Source organism: Hyla sarda, chromosome 8 (assembly GCF_029499605.1).
Source record: "Hyla sarda isolate aHylSar1 chromosome 8, aHylSar1.hap1, whole genome shotgun sequence".
Classification (NCBI taxonomy): domain Eukaryota; kingdom Metazoa; phylum Chordata; class Amphibia; order Anura; family Hylidae; genus Hyla; species Hyla sarda.
This window is the reverse complement of record NC_079196.1, coordinates 141,886,275-141,903,298: the sequence shown is the minus strand read 5'-3', so window position 1 is coordinate 141,903,298 and position 17,024 is coordinate 141,886,275. Positions and strand designations below refer to the sequence as shown.

The following is a 17,024-nucleotide window of genomic DNA, read 5'->3' as shown; positions in this document are numbered from 1 at the left end:
CCCACCAAGCAATACCCACTATAAGCCACACCACATCCCCACCATATCCCCCCCCCCACCCAGCCCACTTCCCCTATCCCAAAACACCCTAAAATCAAACACTTCCTAACAAAAGTATAAAAACCAAAAATAAAAATATATAAAAATAGAAAACCATAAATATAATATAAGAATAAAAAAAACAATAAAACAAATATATAAATAGATATAAAAAACAATATAAAAAATGAATATAAAAAATCAAATAAATATATAACAAGCAATAAAACCACAAAATAATAATAGAAACCTAAAAAAAACTATAAAATGAAAAAATAAAAAGCATAATAGCAAACATCCAATTTTTTTTTAAATAATAACCAAAAATGATTAAGATCATAAACACAAAAAACTCGTAAACAAAAAAATTTATTTCACCTCCCCAACTCCCCATGCTTTTAATCCCCTATGAGATTTGTCTCAGGAACTACCTCACTGCCATCTATTGGCTGCTCACAGCTACTACATTCTCACACTACTCCACTGTAGCTTCTATTCACTGACAAGTCTCAACATCCTACAATAACCCCAACACTTCGAAGAAACCACAAACTCAATTACCCTAACCACAAACTACATTAATAACTTCCCCAAACCATTACCCAATTAACCTTTTGACCCCAGCTGTCATCAACAATTAAAGTTATACCTACGAGGCTTCAATCCACGGACTCAGTGCGGCTCCCATCTGCAACCCAACCGAGCTCAAAGCTGCTTAGCCAACACTGTGGTTCAGCTGACCTAACCATAGACCATAATGGCCTATTGATTTCAATGGGCAAAATTCTTTAATGTTATAGATACACACAACACAGCCACAGTAAACCCTCCTATAGAGGTCACGGAGGCTGACGTCACACACCAGCCCCCAGTGACCTCACAAGCCCGCTAAAATTTGAAAATTTGTCCAACCCCACTACTGTATAAATACATTTCATAACCCTTGTGATAGCGGACCTGACGAAGAGACGAAATCCCCTCTCAATACGCATTGTCCAGCCTGCCAAGGTCACTGTGAGAACCTGTTTGCCTTTGTATCACCCGCACTTCGGCAAATAAAAACGGTTTCCATAATTCCACTGCCTATGTCCATTTCTTCCTACTCCCGGTACAGCGCCGCTCCCGCAAGTCGGATCTTTGGGACAACCCCCGCCTGGGACTCCCGCACCACCTCCTGCTATGAAATAATTTTTAAAGGACACTCCACCTACCTCTTACTTTGTCATTGATGCCAATATGTGCCATGATTGCTGGGTCCTCTCCAGCCCCACCCAGCAACCTGTCAACCCGATCCGCGATGTGCCAAACTCGAGCACCAGGAAGACAACACACTGTTCAGCAACCCCAGTCTTTGTGACAGATCGCCCTGTCTGTCCCCCTAATAATTGTGTCCCCCACTACCAGTACCTGTCAGGCCTGCCCTGCACTCCTCCCTCCTTACTGGAGCAGACACCCCCCTGGCGGTCAGAGGCAGTATCTTGCTGCAGTACTGCTAGCTCTGAAATGGCATCCCCTTCATCTGCCAACCGGGCAAAGTTGTTGGGGTGTGCCAGATCAAGACTAGCCTTCCTGACACTTTTCCCTCTACCCCGTTTTCTAACTGTAACCCAGCTAACTGCCTGACTGTCCTGCACCTCCATCCCACTATCCTCCCCCACCTCTACCCCAGAGAGTACTTGCTCAGTTGTCAATGAGTCTCAGTGTTGCCAGTTGCTCTTCTAGATCCAGGATCTGGGCTTCCAAATGAACAACTCCAACACATCCTGCACAACAATATGCACCCTCAAACTGCTGTTCAAGGATTGCATACATTGAACAGGATGTACACCGGACTGCATTTTCCAACATGAAGGCCATACTAGTTATGGGGATTTCACAGATTACAGCCAAAAACAGACAGTAAATATTACAAATGAATTCTATGTAGACCTTGTGAGTTAAAGTCTCTACAGTGTAAGCAAAGTAACACAGCAATATCTCAAACTCCTGCTTTCAAACTCTCAGGTTTTCTAACTCTAACAAGTGCCCTTCTTTCCAAAGCCCACTAAGACAGAGCACGCTCAGACTGAGTCCCAAAATAAGATTTAAGCACCTGTGTGTGACCAATCTACCCCTCCCCCTAGAGGTAGAGTGGAGAAAAAAAAGGTGAAAAGGCTGTTTAAACTTCTAGCAGTGATCCCTCTATGTGCAACCTTATGTACTCACACAAATCACTCCAACATTGAAGTCTCCTATAAAAAGAACAGGGTCAGTAGGGAAGGAAGTCAGTTTATCCATAAGCGAATCCAACAAGGCCACATGAAAGGGAGAAGGCACATAAAGAGAGACCACAGTGAAGCAGAAGGAAGACAACGCACAATGTAAGATCACATACCTACCGAAGTGGTCACAGGAAACCCAGGAGACTACCAAAGGCAGGGATTTTGACACCAGGACTGAGACCCCTCTAGCAAGGGACAAGTAAGAAGAATGATATCCCTTTGCAACCCATGCCCTCTTAAGGGTCAACACTTTTTGACTTGTCAGGTGAGTTTCCTGCAAACAAATGATATGTGGGGAGTGTCTCTTTACAAAATCTAGGCACAGCGCTCTCTTAAACTTGGAATTAAGGCCAAGGACATTCCAACTAAGTACCTTAAGGGACCCCATCATGAAGCCGTTGAGAAGCACAAACATAGCCCAACACGCCATACAGAAACCATCCAACTAGGGGAGCTCCCAGGCACACCACATACAACCCGACAACAAGGAAAGACGACAAAGACACCACATCACAGAACAGCAAAAACAAATAAGAACTGGATAACATTCCCAAAACGAATCCCTGTCTAAAACTAACTAAACCAGTGCAGACCTGCACCCTAAACAAGAGAACTATATCAGGCGAGTGCAGAAGCTACGTACAATCCACCAACCACCGCCTCCCGCCCACCCAGTAACTAAGGTAAACAACCCCCTGACCCACTAGCCAGGGAACCCTAGGGGGAACTAGTACCTCAGCCAGCTACTACTCCCAGCCTACACCTCTAACTAACTAAGAAGAGAGTAGGCAGTCCAGCAGGGTCATCAGTCCGGTGGCTGAGCAGCCCTAGGGGCAGCTTCCGCCCAGCAGGTGAAGTGAAGAATTTCTCAGACTAGCCGGGTACAGCATAGCATATCGATACTTTTGGAGTGAAGTTTGGCTCAGACATCCGTAAATTGGGTACGCTGTTTTCTTAATTCCACAGAGAAGTCCGGGTAGTAGGAGACTCTGCTGTCACCGAAGAGCACCTTGCCTTTAATCTTCACCGCCCTCAGGATAGCGTCTCTGTCTTTAAAGTAAAGAATCTTCACCACGAACAGTCGGGGGGGGGGGGGGAGGGACAGGAGGTCTGGCTGGGACCATATGGGCCCACTCCACTGAGAAGAAAGGAGAGAAGGTATCCGCAGGCAAGATCTCTTTCAGCCAGGATTCGAGGAATGCCACGGGATCGGCGCCCTCCGACTTTTCAGGAAGGCCCACCAGCTTAACATTGTTGCGCCGTAAGCGATTTTCAAAGTCGTCAGCTCTCTCCACTATGCTTCGAAAATGCTGCTTTAGATCAAGGATTTGTTGAGGGATAGGGCCTGTTTTCCACTTCTGTGGTGCGTTCTCTCAGCTTTTGAGTCTCGTGACGTAGGATGACAAACTCCTGTCTAAGCTCATCCACTTTAGAGATCATAGAAGTATGACAAGAGGTTATAGTAGACAATATATCCGTAAAACGGAGGTCCATGGTGGCCCCATCATACGGCATCTGATCAGGAGAAGGAAGAGGTGACGGATCAGAAGGCTGATCGGCTACGGACACGGACTGACCAGTTGAAGCGCTGCCTGACAGATCCTCAGACCTGGAAAACTGACTCAACGTTTTAGCAGGGTGGAGACGCCACTTTGGTGGAAAGAGGCATCTGAGCCACAGAGTGTCGCTGGTAGTGCCCGCTAGCCTCAAAGTGTCCATCATCTGAAGAGACATCTTCATCCGATGAAGGGCAAGCCACACCAATCCCTGACATATTCAGCTTGGATTTGCCCCTCGGACCTCCCATGGTAGCACACAGTCACTTATCCGGGCAATTATGAGCAAAGTAGGGCATAAGAAGAGAGGAACACCACACGTAGCATACAGGGCGGATGCCTCTGGTTAAGATAGCATAAAGATCCGCAGTAATAGAGCTTCAGTAGTAGGTGAGTGACAGAACTTAGCAGAGCACTACACAAGCACTGTAGCCCCCACAAGGCACAGAAAGCCCAGCCAGAAGTAATGTCAGCACAGTCCAGTACAGGGGGGGGGGGGGGGGGGTTCAAGGAGCTTTAGAAGAGGAGACCTCCTGCACTGAGCCAGATCTTCCCCCTATATAAGTCCCAGCAGCTTGTATGGAATAGGGAATTCTATAGTCCCGAGGGCCAGATAAAGATGAGAGGGGAGGGTGTACTAACAACTCCACAATATTAAGGGGAAGGTGCCTCCGTCCTCCCGTGACCTCCTGTGACCTCCTGCAGAGTGCTTATCTTCATCGCTGCAGCCCGACAGTCTCAGTAGCACAGGGACAGCAGGAGTTGCCTTGGAAACCCAGCCAAGGTCCAGGTCCCGCCTACGGAGGCCAGTAATGGTGGGCCCTCAGTACAGCAGCCAGGAAGCAACCCGGGACTACAAGATATACGGGACACCACTGGCACCACACAGCATGCTTAACATGCATGCCTATTTTAAATGTGGTTTTCAGTGGTTCTTCTATCTAGCTAGGATCTTGTTTGGTTGTCCAAATAATAAGTGTGTCTTAAAGATTTTAAGTAAGATTTGGCCTTGAGTACTGAGAATCTGAAATGGGAACAGTGAGCTGTTTTTGCAGACTGATTAAGACTGGTGACCTGTGACACAGAATTCACTTATTATAACCCTGATCTGCCAGTAAAACCAGCTTATAAGCATTTAAGTAGCATGTACAAAAAGAAAAATAGCCAGCACAACTACCTGCTGTTGCAGCAGCACTCTTGGTCAAAAAATGGAGGCTCTAAGCACACTTTTTGATCAAAACGTGTCCCACATCCACCACACGGAGGTGGCCTCATTTGGGATTGGACATAACACTCATTTCACTCACCTCTGCTGGGCATATAGTCTTTGACTGGGTGACATGCTGGATCCACTATCAAAGAGCACAACGTGCAACGTACGTTGGGGTTGGAGCTGGTAGGTTGGCAGCATGCATGGCAGGATGTTCTGAAATTGTATTTGTGGATTTTGCATGCATTTTTTCCATATGTAATGTCACCGTGATTTATTGGTCTACTGCTTTCCCTTATGACCCTTACATCTTTTCCAGCAGTGTTATTGGCATTTTATATAACATTCTCATTCCCCTGTATTCCATATTTTTGCACCCACCATACCGCCTCAACTTTTCTGTAGTTGTCAACTCAGTGCCTGCTATATTTTAAATGTATGTCTATATTGCATATATGCCTAATAAAGTGGTTACTTTTACATTACTGGCTCTTTTGTCGGTGTATATAGGTGGAAATTATAGGCAATTAGCAAGACACCCCCAATAAAGGAGTGGTTTGCAGGTGGTGACCACAGACCACTTCTCAGTTCCTATGCTTCCTGGCTGATCTTTTGGTCACTTTTGAATGCTGGTGGTGCTTTCACTCTAGTTGTAGCATGAGACTGAGTCTACAACCCACAAAGTGGCTCAGGTAGTGCAGCTCATCCAGGATGGCACATCAATGCGAGCTGTGGCAAGAAGGTTTGCTGTGTCTGTCAATGTAGTGTCCAGAGCATGGAGGCGCTACCAGGAGACAGGCCAGTACATCAGAAGATGTGGAGGAGGCCGTAGGAGGGCAAAAACCCAGCAGGACCGCTACCTCCGGCTTTGTGCAAGGAGGAGAGAGAGGAGCACTGCCAGAGCCCTGCAAAATGACCTCCAGCAGGCCACAAATGTGCATGTGTCCACTCAAACGGTCAGAAACAGATTCCATGAGGGTGGTATGAGGGCCGGACATCCACAGGTTTGGGTTATGCTTACCTCCCAACAGTGTGCAGGACGTTTGGCATTTGCCAAAGAACACCAAGATCGGCAAATTCACCACTGGCGCCCTGTGTTTTTCACAGATGAAAGCAGGTTCACAATGAGTACATGTGTCTGGAGACACTGTGGAGAACGTTCTACTGCCTGCAACATCCTCCAGCATGACCGGTTTGGCGGTGAGTCAGTAATAGTGTAGGGTGGCATTTCTTTGGGAGGTTGCACAGCCCTCCATGTGTTTGCCAGTGGTAGCCTGACTGCCATTAGGTACTGAGATGAGATCCTCAGTCCCCTTGTGAGACCATATGCTGGTGCGGTTTGCCCTGGGTTCCTGCTAATGTAAGACAATGCTAGAGCTCATGTGGCTGGAGTGTGTCAGTAGTTCCTGCAAGAGGAAGGCATTGATGCCATGGACTGGCCCGCCCATATCCCAGATCTGAATTGAGCACATCTGGGACATCATATCTCGCTCCATCCTCCAAACACTCGTTGCACCACAGACTGTCCAGGAGTTGGCGGATGCTTTATTCCAGGTCTGGGAGGACACCCTTCAGGAGACCATCCGCAACCTCATCAAGAGCATGCCCAGGCGTTGTAGGGAGGTCATAGGGGCACGTGGAGGCCACACACACCACTGAGCCTCATTTTGACTTGTTTTAAGGACATAACATCAAAGTTGGATCAGCCTGCAGTGTGGTTTTCCACTTTGATTTCCAGACCTCCATGGGTTGTTAAATTTGATTTCCATTGATAATTGTCAGCACATTCAACTATGTAAAGACGAAAGTATTTCATACGATTAGTTCATTCATTCAGATCTAGGATGTGTTATCTTAGTGTTCCATTTAGCAGCCCAGGAATGGAAGCAATTGCACTGAATGCGATCAGATGTTAGAGATTAATGGACAGATTGGTGCAAAAATGTTAAATGACAATACTCTGCTTAGTGCTTAAATGTGTGCATAGTCAGAGATGTTTTCCTCTGCACTTATTAAAATCATTGTGAAATGTAAGACCAAATAAATCATTAATTACACATTTCATTTTTACTTACTGGGTTGGTAGCCACCAAAGGTTGGTTGTTTGCCACAGCTGTTAATGAAATTATTGTGACCACTGAATTGCAGACAAAGGACAAAAAAAGATTCTTGTGGAGGGTAATTCTCTGGCAGCTTAAATTTCTGAAGCAGAAAGATTGAAAAGTAACAGATGAAACATGTTGTCCAAATACTGTGGTACAAATTGCAAAGAAAAAGCAGTTTTACAGTAATACAAGTGTCACCAACAATCTATAATCTGAATTTTTTTTTGTAATACAGACACATGGCTAATATAGTACGAAAATCACTACAAAAGGGTTTTCTAAATAATTCAGCCCTCTTTTGAATTAAAGATCCATCAGCTGTTATTGTCATGTGAAACTGTGGGCAGATGCACATTTCTCCTGCAACTACCACAGCAAATAATGTTTGGATAAGTATTATGGGGGGCCCTACTGATTTTAAGAATGGAGGGGCTGCTTTGCTGTTTTAAAGGGGTGCTCCAGTGTTCTGAACATTTTGTTTAGAATGCTCAGACCTGGAGGCCGTGATCGTGACATCACAGTCACGCCCCTTGTGCTTTCACGTCACGCCCCCTCCATTCATGTCTATTGGACGGTATGTGTTGGCCGATACACCCCCTCCCATAGACATGAATGGAGGGGGCATGGTGTGATGTAACGAGGGGGCATTGCTATGGCGTCACGACCACTGCCGCAGGAACCCAGTGTTCGTTTAGAACGCTGGGTGCTGTGGGAGATCGCAGGGGCCACAGCAGCGGGACCCCCGCGATCAGACATCTTATACCCTTTAGATAGGGATAAGATGTCTAGCAACAGAGTACCCCTTTAAGACAATAAATCCTGTACTGCAAATCAGCTGCTATCATAATTGTGATTGTTGGTGCTTCTAGCAGTGGTACCCCCCAGTCTCAAACGTAATGTTATATTACATAGTACAGGACTCCCTTTACACCCTTTGAATGAAATGTTTTCAGTTTTGATCTATTTACAAATCTAATAAATATGGTCAGGTGTAGAGATATTTTGCTAGTAACACAACAACAAAAATCCACAAGTATATTAACAACATCACAATTGATATTTCATTAAAAAAAAGTTGGGGTCTGCAGTAGCATGTTAGAGTAAAAAAATTGAATTTTTTACACTAACTTGCTAGTGTTTCCCCATACTTTTCATTTTCACAAGAGGTAAAAAGATAAAAAAAGACCCCCAAAATTTGTACCACAATTCCTCCCGAGTACCGAAATACCCCATATGTGGACGTAAAGAGCTCTGTGAGTGCACAACAGGGCCCTGGAGTGAGAGCGCACCATGTACATTTGAGGCTTAAATTGGGGATTTCCACAGGGGTGGGTGATAGTTGCAGCGGTTCTGACAAACGGAAAAAAAAAAAAAAAAAACACCCACATTTGACCCAATTTTGGAAACTACACCCCTCAAGGAATGTAATAAGAGGTGCCTTAACACCCTCAGAGATGCTTGATGAATTTTCGTTAAATTGGACGTGAAAATAAAAATTAAATTTTTTTTCACTAAAATGCTGGTGTTACCCTGAATTTTTGATTTTCACAAGAGGTAATAAAAAAAAAAAAAAAAGCCCCAAAATTTGTAACACCATTTCTTCTGAGTAAGGAAATACCCTATGTGGATGTAAAGTGCTCTGCAGGCGCACTACAATGCTCAGAAGAGAAGGAGCTTAATTTGTTTTTTGGAGAGAGAATTTGGCTGGAATTGAAGTCCATGTGCGTTTACAAAGCCCCCATGCTGCCAGAACAATGGACCCCACATGTGACCCCATTTTTGAAACAACACTCCTCACGAAATGTAACAAGAGGTGCAGTGAGCATTTACACCTCACAGGTGTCTGACAGATTTTTTAACAGTGGTCTGTGAAAATAAAATAATTTTTTTTTATTTGCACAGCCCACTGTTCCAAAGATCTGTCAAATGCCAGTGGGATGTAAATGCCCACTGCACTCCTTATTACATTCCGTGAGGGGTGTATTTTCAGAAATGGGGGTCACATGTTGGGGGGGGTGCACTGTTCTGTCAGCACTGGGGCTTTGTAAATGCACATGGCCCCCGACTTCCATTCCAACCAAATTCTCTCTCTCCAAAAGCCCAACGGCGCTCCTTCTTTTCTGAGGCCTCTAGTGCACCCACAGAGCTCTTTACATCCACATATGGGGTATTTCCTTACTTGAGAGAAATGAAGTTAAACATTTTGGGGGACATTTTCTCCTATTACCCTTTGTGAAAATGAAAAATTTGGGGTAACACTAGCATTTTAGTTAAAAAAAAATAAAAAAAAATCTAATTTTTCAATTAATCTAATCTCATTTCCCACTTTAACGAAAGTTCGTCAATCACCTGTGGGGTGTTAAGGCTCACTATAACCCTTGTTAACTTCCTTGAGGGGGCTCATTTTCCATATAGTGTTCCATCTGGGTTTTTTTTCTGGCACCATGGGGGCTTCCTAAATGAGGCTTGCCCCCCCCCCCCCCCCAAAACCATTTCAGCAAAGTTCGCTCTCCAAAAGCCCAATGTTGCTCCTTCCCTTCTGAGCCCTCTAGTGTACCCAGAGAGCACTTTACATCCACATATGAGGTATTTCCTTACTCGAGAGAAATTGGGTTACAAATTATGGGGGGCTTTTTCTCCTTTTACCCTTTGCAAAAATGAAATAAATGTGTCTACAAGAACATGTTAGTGTAAAAAATTGAGATTTCAAATTTTCTTCTTCACTTTGCTGCTATTCCTGTGAAACACCTTAAGGGTTAACAAACTTTCTGAATGTCATTTTGAATACTTTGAGGGGTGCATTATGGGGGATTTCTAACATAAAGACCCTCAAATTCACTTCAAAACTGAACTGGTCCCTGAAAAAATCAGATTTTGAAATTTTTGCTAAAAATTGGAAAATTGCTGCTAAACTTTGAAGCCCTATAATGTCTTCAAAAAGTAAAAACATGTCAACTTTATGATGCAAACATAAAGTAGACATATTGTGTATACAATTTATTTGGCACGTCCATTTTCCTTACAAGCAGAGAGCTTCAAAGTTAGAAAAATGTAACATTTTAAAAATTTTCATGAAATTTTTGAATTTTTCACAAAAAAACTATGCAAGTATGGACGAAAATATACCACTAACATAAAGTAGAAAATGTCATGAAAAAACAATCTCGGAATCAAATTTTTAAGTAAAAGCATCTCAGAGTTATTAAAGGAGATGTCCGGCGCAGACTTTTTCTATTCCGCCCTGCCCGGGCTGCAAAAAAAGACAAAACAAACTTTCACTTACCTCCATATGTTCTCCCGGAGCTCCGCAACAGCTGATCGGTCGGCCAGGCTGTCTGCTTCCTACTTCCTTTAGCCCGGTACGTCACACGGCGCTTCAGCCTATCACCAGCTGCAGCGATGTCCCGCCTCGGCCGGTGATAGGCTGAAGCGCTGTGTGACGTACCGGGCTAAAGGAAGTAGGAAGTAAACAGCCCGGCCCACCGATCGGCTGTTGCGGAGCTCCAGGAGAACATATGGAGGTAAGTGAAAGTTTGTTTTGTCTTTTTTTGCAGCCCGGGAAGGACGGAATAGAAAATGTCTGCGCAGGACATCTCCTTTAATGCATAAAGTTACAGTGGTCAGATTTGCCAAAAATTATCTGGTCCTTAAAGGGGTACTCCCGTGGAAAACTTTTTTTTTTAAATCAACTGGTGCCAGAAAGTTTTGTAAATTACTTCTATTAAAAAATCTTAATCCTTCCAGTACTTATTAGCTGCTGAATACTACAGAGGAAATTGTTTTCTTTTTGGAACACAGAGCTCTCTGCTGACATCATGACCACAGTGCTCTCTGCTGACATCTCTGTCCATTTTAAGAACTGTCCAGAGTAGGAGAAAATACCCATAGCAAACATATGCTGCTCTGGACAGTTCCTAAAATGTGCAGTGGTAAGGAAGAAAAAAACCCTTTTCAAAGGGCGCTGCTGTTGTCCTGGTGAGATGAAGATGAAAAGTCTGAGGCAGAAGTATTTTGCAAGATATAGCTTCTTTATTGGTGTAGAATCAAAGCAAGCAGGGATACAGGCTAGATAACGCGTTTCGGGGGACAGCGCCCCCTTCTTCAGATCACTGATCACTGATCTGAAGGGGGCGCTGTCCCCCGAAATGCGTTATCTAGCCTGTATCCCTGCTTTCTATGATTCTACACCAATAAAGAAGCTATATCTTGCAAAATACTTCTGCCTCGGACTTTTCATCTTCATCTCACCAGGACAACAGCAGCGCCCTTTGAAAAGGTTTTTTTTCTTCCTTACCACTGCATATCTATCCAGGACTGGCTAGTCCTGTCCTGTACCCTGGGCTTAGCAGCTGCATCCGGTGGACTATCATCCATACCACTAACCCCATTGTGGGTCTACATGCAAGTTTTTTGCTCGCTCAAGGTGAGCATCCATTATCTACTCTTCGACTAACCCCTCCCACCTGTCATCAACGGTATCACACTAGGCGCCTTCCCGTCTGTCTTTCCTTCTTTTGCTCTTTTCAGAGTTCCTAAAATGGACAGAGATGTCCAGCAGAGAACACTGTGGTCATGATTTTAGCAGAGAGATCTGCTTTCCAAAAAGAAAACCATTTCCTCTGTAGTATTCAGCAGCTAATAAGTATTGGAAGGATTAAGATTTTTTTTTGTAGAAGTAATTTACAAATCTGTTTAACTTTCTGTCACCAGTTGATAAAAAAAAAAGTTTCACATGGGAGTACCCCTTTAAGGTCAAAATGGGATTCGTCTTTAAGAGGTTAAAGGGGTACTCCGATGGAAAAAAAAAATTCAAATCAATTTCTATTTAAAAATCTTAATCCTTAATCTTAAACTGCTGTATGCTCCAGAGGAAGTTGTGAAGTTCTTTTCAGATTGAACACAGTGCTCTCTGCTGACACCTCTGTTCGTGTCAGGAACTGTGCAGAGTAGAAGCAAATCCCCATAGCAAACCTCTCCTGCTCTGGATAGTTCCTGACATGGACAGAGGTGTCAGCAGAGAGCACTGTGGTCAAACTGAAAAGAACTTCCCGACTTTCTCTAGAGGATTCAGCAGCTGAAATGTACTGGAAAGATCAAGATTTTTTAATTGAAGTAATCTTAAACTTAAAGAGGTACTCCGGTGAAAACCTTTTTTGTTTTAAATCAACTGGTGGCAGAAAGTTAAACATATATTTGTAAATTACTTCTATTAAAAAATCTTAATCCTTCCAGTACTTATTAGCTGCTGAATGCTACAGAGGAAATTCCTTTCTTTTTGGAACACTGATGACATCACGAGCACAGTGCTCTCTGCTGACATCTCTGTCCATTTTAGCAACCATGCTTAGCAGATGTATAGCAGATGTATAGCAGATGTATGCTAAGGGCAGCATGGTGGCTCCGTGGTTAGCTCTGCTGCCTTGCAGTGCTGGGGACTTGGGTTCAAATCCCACTTAGGACAACAATAAATAGAGCATTATTATTATTATTATTATTATTATAATAACGTCAGCAGAGAGAACTGTGCTCGTGATGTCATCAGAGAGCATTCCAAAAAGAAAAGAATTTCCTCTGTAGTATTCAGCAGCTAATAAGTACAGGAAGGATTAAGATTTTTTAATAGAACTGATTTACAAAATATGTTTAACTTTCTGCCACCAGTTGATTTAAATGAAAAAAGGTTTTCACCGGAGTACCCCTTTAAACAAATCTGTTTAACCCATTAAGGACACAGGGCGTACAGGTACGCCCTGATGTCCTGGTACTTACTGACACAGGGCGTACCTGTACACCCGTGGGAATTCCAGTCGCCGGGCGGGGACTGGACCGGGATGACTGCTGAAATCATTCAGCAGGCATCCCGTGACAATGCCTGGGGGGTCCATGAATTCACCCGGGCTATCTGCAGCGATTCCGGTCATATGGGTCACGTGTGACCCAATGACCAGGAATTAGAAGGTGATCGGCGGTGTACTATACACCGCCAATCACCTCCTGTTGCTGGGGGGAGGTGGCGATCATGTCACTTCCCCAGATGAGCTGCTATTGGAACTATTGCTGCTGGCAGAGGAGGGGTTAATGTCCCCTTCTCTCAACTCTGCTAGCCCACTGAGTTCAGCCAGCGGGCAGAGCTGAGAGAAGGATCCAGGGACCCCCCCCCCTCTGACCAGATCTGTGCCCCTCAGGGCAGAAGAAGTGGCCTCCTGCCACCTGTAGCTCAGGGTGATTTTGTGTGCAGGGACAGGTAGGAGTTGACAAAAAAAAAAAAACTTTTCCCCCCACTGACCCCCTAATAGGTCCTCAAGGATCTGCTGGGCATTTTGCAGCATGACCCGGGCCCTATTAGGGCTTCAGGGCGCTGGATTTGGCCAGTTTATTTATTTTTTTGGCCCCGATTTATTTTTTATTTTTTTTATAACCGTGTTATATTTTATCACACACCGTTATATAGAGTTTCCACCAAACACACACACACACACACACTTCCCCGCCCCACTCTACGGTATGGCCATGACACAGGGATGGTTCGAGGCCATACGGAAATGCCTGCATTACGCTGATAATGCAGCATGTCCCCCCCCCCCCCCCGAAGTGATTCTGCCAATGACCAGCTTTACAAAGTGAGGTCAGTCATAGATCACTTTGGGGCCACATTTTCGGAGGCCTACGTACCCCTAAGGGAGCTCTCTGTAGATGAGTCTCTTATCAGTTTTAAGGGGAGAATCATCTTCCACCAGTATATTCCCTTCGAAGCAGGAGCTTGTGCACCCATTGCTGGATAAGGGTTACCACATGTATATGGACAACTTTTATACCAGCATCCCTATGTTCACATCCCTCGCCGCCAAATCCACGTCCGCTTGTGGGACTGTGCGGAAGAACCAGAGAGGCCTCCCTCAAAATCTTCTCTGGACACCTATGCCCAAGGGTGAGTCCCGTGCCCTTACCCATGAAAACCTGTTGCTGGTCAGGTATAAGGATAAGAGGGATGTCATTAGGCTTTCCACAATTCATGGTAACGGCAGCTCACCGGTCCCTGTGCGAGGTACCACAACAACGGTCCTCAAGTCTGATTGTATTCTGGACTACAATCAGTATATGGGGGGAGTTGATCTATCTGATCAAGTCCTCAAGCTATACATCGCCATGCGGAAAACACAGGTACGGTACAAAAAAGTTGGTCTACTTGGTATAGGTTGCCATGTACAACTTTATTGTACTGTCCCAGTACGCTGGCAACACAGGGACATACCTCTAGTTCCAAGAAGAAGTCCTAAAGGCCCTGATCTTTGGCGACCGAGAAAGAGCAAGCCGGAGTTCCCAAGGAACTGGAAATATAGGTGCCAGGGTGATCCCAGGCAAGCACCTTCCAGGTGAGGTCCCCCCACCCTGGAAAGCAGGGACGATCCCAGAAAAAATGCAGAGTGTGTCACAAGAGGGGAATACGGAAGGACATCACCACTCAATATGACACTTGCCCCGATCATCAGGGCCCCTGCATTAAAAACTGCTTCAGGGAGTATCACACTTCCATGGAGTGCTACATTTTCCCCATTCATGTTAATTTCCCATAATTTGACCCCAATGTACAAAGCCTAGGGTACATTCCAAATTTTAACCCCATAAACCACTAAATTCCCCCCCCCCCCCCCCCCCAAAAAAAAAAAAAAAAAAAACCTAATAAAAGCTCTGGGGGTATTTTTTTTAAAACTGGTCTTTTTTATGTTGCCTCAAATGTGCAGTGCTCTATTTCCACCTGAGCGGTGTGCGCATTTGAGGCAACAGGTTAGGGATGGCCACACACATCACATTCCCAGAATGTTGATTAAGAGCATAGGGTTTGCGGCGGGCATATTTTTTTACTTTTGGCTATGCTTTGGGTCATCATTCTGGGAACATAATTGGCATATCAGTAGTGAAATTGCAATTTTCATCCCCCCCAAAGTACACTTCATCCATTCCTGGAAAATAAATTTAGGGAACACCCATCCGTTTCAAATGTCCAGTTCCCCCCCTATACACCTTCCCCAGGGGGTGTATTGTGTGGAATGGTGTCACATGTGGGTGTTTCTTTATTTTATTTTCCTCTGAATGTATGTAACTGTCAGCTACTGATATGCCATAGGCCTCAAATGCAAATATAGCTCTATGACTCTTGAGCCCTGTAGTGCGCCCGCACAACATGTTATGTCCACATATGGGGTATTTCCATACTCAAAAGCAATGGGGTTACAAAATTCTGGGGCAAATTCCTCATATTGTGCAAATGAACAATTTGGGGTAACACCTGCATTTTTGTGAAAAAAAAAACAATTTTGTCATTTTACGGCCCACTGTTCAAAACACAAGTGAAGTGTAAATGCTCACTGTACCCCTTGTTACGTTCCTTGAGGGGTGTAGTTTCCAAAATGATAGCACTTGTGGGGGGTCCCGCTGTTCTGGCTCCATGGTAGCTCTGTAAACGCTCAAGGCCCTGACAAAATTCTCCAAAAGCTAAATGGCGCTTCTGCTCTTCTGAGATCTGGTGGGCAACCGCAGAGCAGTTTATGTCCAAATATGAGGTATGTCCTAACTCTGAACAAATTTACGGGGACATTTTCTCCTATTACCACTTGTGAAAATGAAAAATTTTGGACAACCCCAGTATTTTGGTGTTAAAAATAAAATTTTTCCTTTTCACATGCCACTTTAATGAACATTTATCAAACACTTGTGAGGTGTAATGCCTCACTGTACCCCTTGTTACCTTCCTTGAGCGGTGAAGTTTCCAAACTGGTATGCAATGTGGTGTTTTTTATGCTGTTCTGGCACCATAGCGGCTTCCTAAATGTGACATGCGCCTCAAAAACCATTTCAGCAAAATTTGCATTCCAAAAGTCAAATGTGGCTCCTTCTCTTCTGAGCATTGTAGTGCACCCGCAGAGCACTTTACGTCCACAGATGGGGTTACACATTTTGGGGGGCATTTTCTCCTATTACCCCTTGTAAAAAATGTAAAATTTGGGGAAAATCTGCATTTTAGTGAAAAAAAAAATATTCATTACACATCAGACTTTAACGAAAAGTCGTCAAACACCTGTGGGGTGTTAAGGCTCACTGTACACCTTGTTACATGCCTTGAGGGGTGCAGTTTCAAAAATAGTATGCCATTTGCTTTCCAAAAGCCAAATGTGACTCCTTCTCTTCTGAGCATTGTAGTGCGCCCGCAGTGCACTTGACATCCACACATGGGGTATTTCCAAACTCAGAAGTGATGGGGTTACAAATTTTGGGGGGAATTTTCTCCTATTACCCCTTGTAAAAATGCAAAATTTGGGGGAAAACTGCATTTTAGTGGAAAAAAATTCATTTACACATACGAAATGAACGAAAAGTCGTCAAACACCTGTAGGGTGTTAAGGCTCACGGTACCCCTTGTTACATGCCATGAGGGGTGGAGTTTCCAAAATAGTATGCCATGTGTTTTTTTTTTTTTTTTGCTCTTCTGGCATCATAGGGTGCGACATGCCCCTCAAAAACCATTTCAGCAAAATTTGCATTCCAAAAGCCAAATGTGGCTACTTCTCTTCTGAGCACTGTAGTGCACCCGCAGAGCACTTTAGGTCCACACATGGGGTTACACATTTTGGGGGGAATTGTCTCCTATTACCCCTTGTAAAAATGCTAAATTTGGGGGGAAAAATGCATTTTAGTGAAAAAAAATTAATTCATTTATACATCCGAAATTAACGAAAAGTAGTCAAACACCTGTACGGTGTTAAGGCTCACTGTACCCCTTGTTACGTGTCATGAGGGGTGTTGTTTCCAAAATAGTATATCATGTGTTTTTTTTCTTGCTGTTCTGGCACCATAG

At 44.3% G+C, this 17,024-nt stretch overlaps 1 protein-coding gene across 1 annotated transcript in view; it reads right to left on the bottom strand.

Annotated features, from left to right (window-relative positions):
- The window catches only part of CALCRL (calcitonin receptor like receptor), a 264,381-nt gene that overhangs the window by 98,192 nt on the left and 149,165 nt on the right, over nt 1-17,024 (bottom strand). Inside the window, exon 7 of the mRNA XM_056533480.1 lies at nt 7,142-7,268. Coding sequence (XP_056389455.1) covers nt 7,142-7,268 — 127 coding nt within the window. The remainder of the gene's footprint in view (nt 1-7,141; nt 7,269-17,024) is intronic.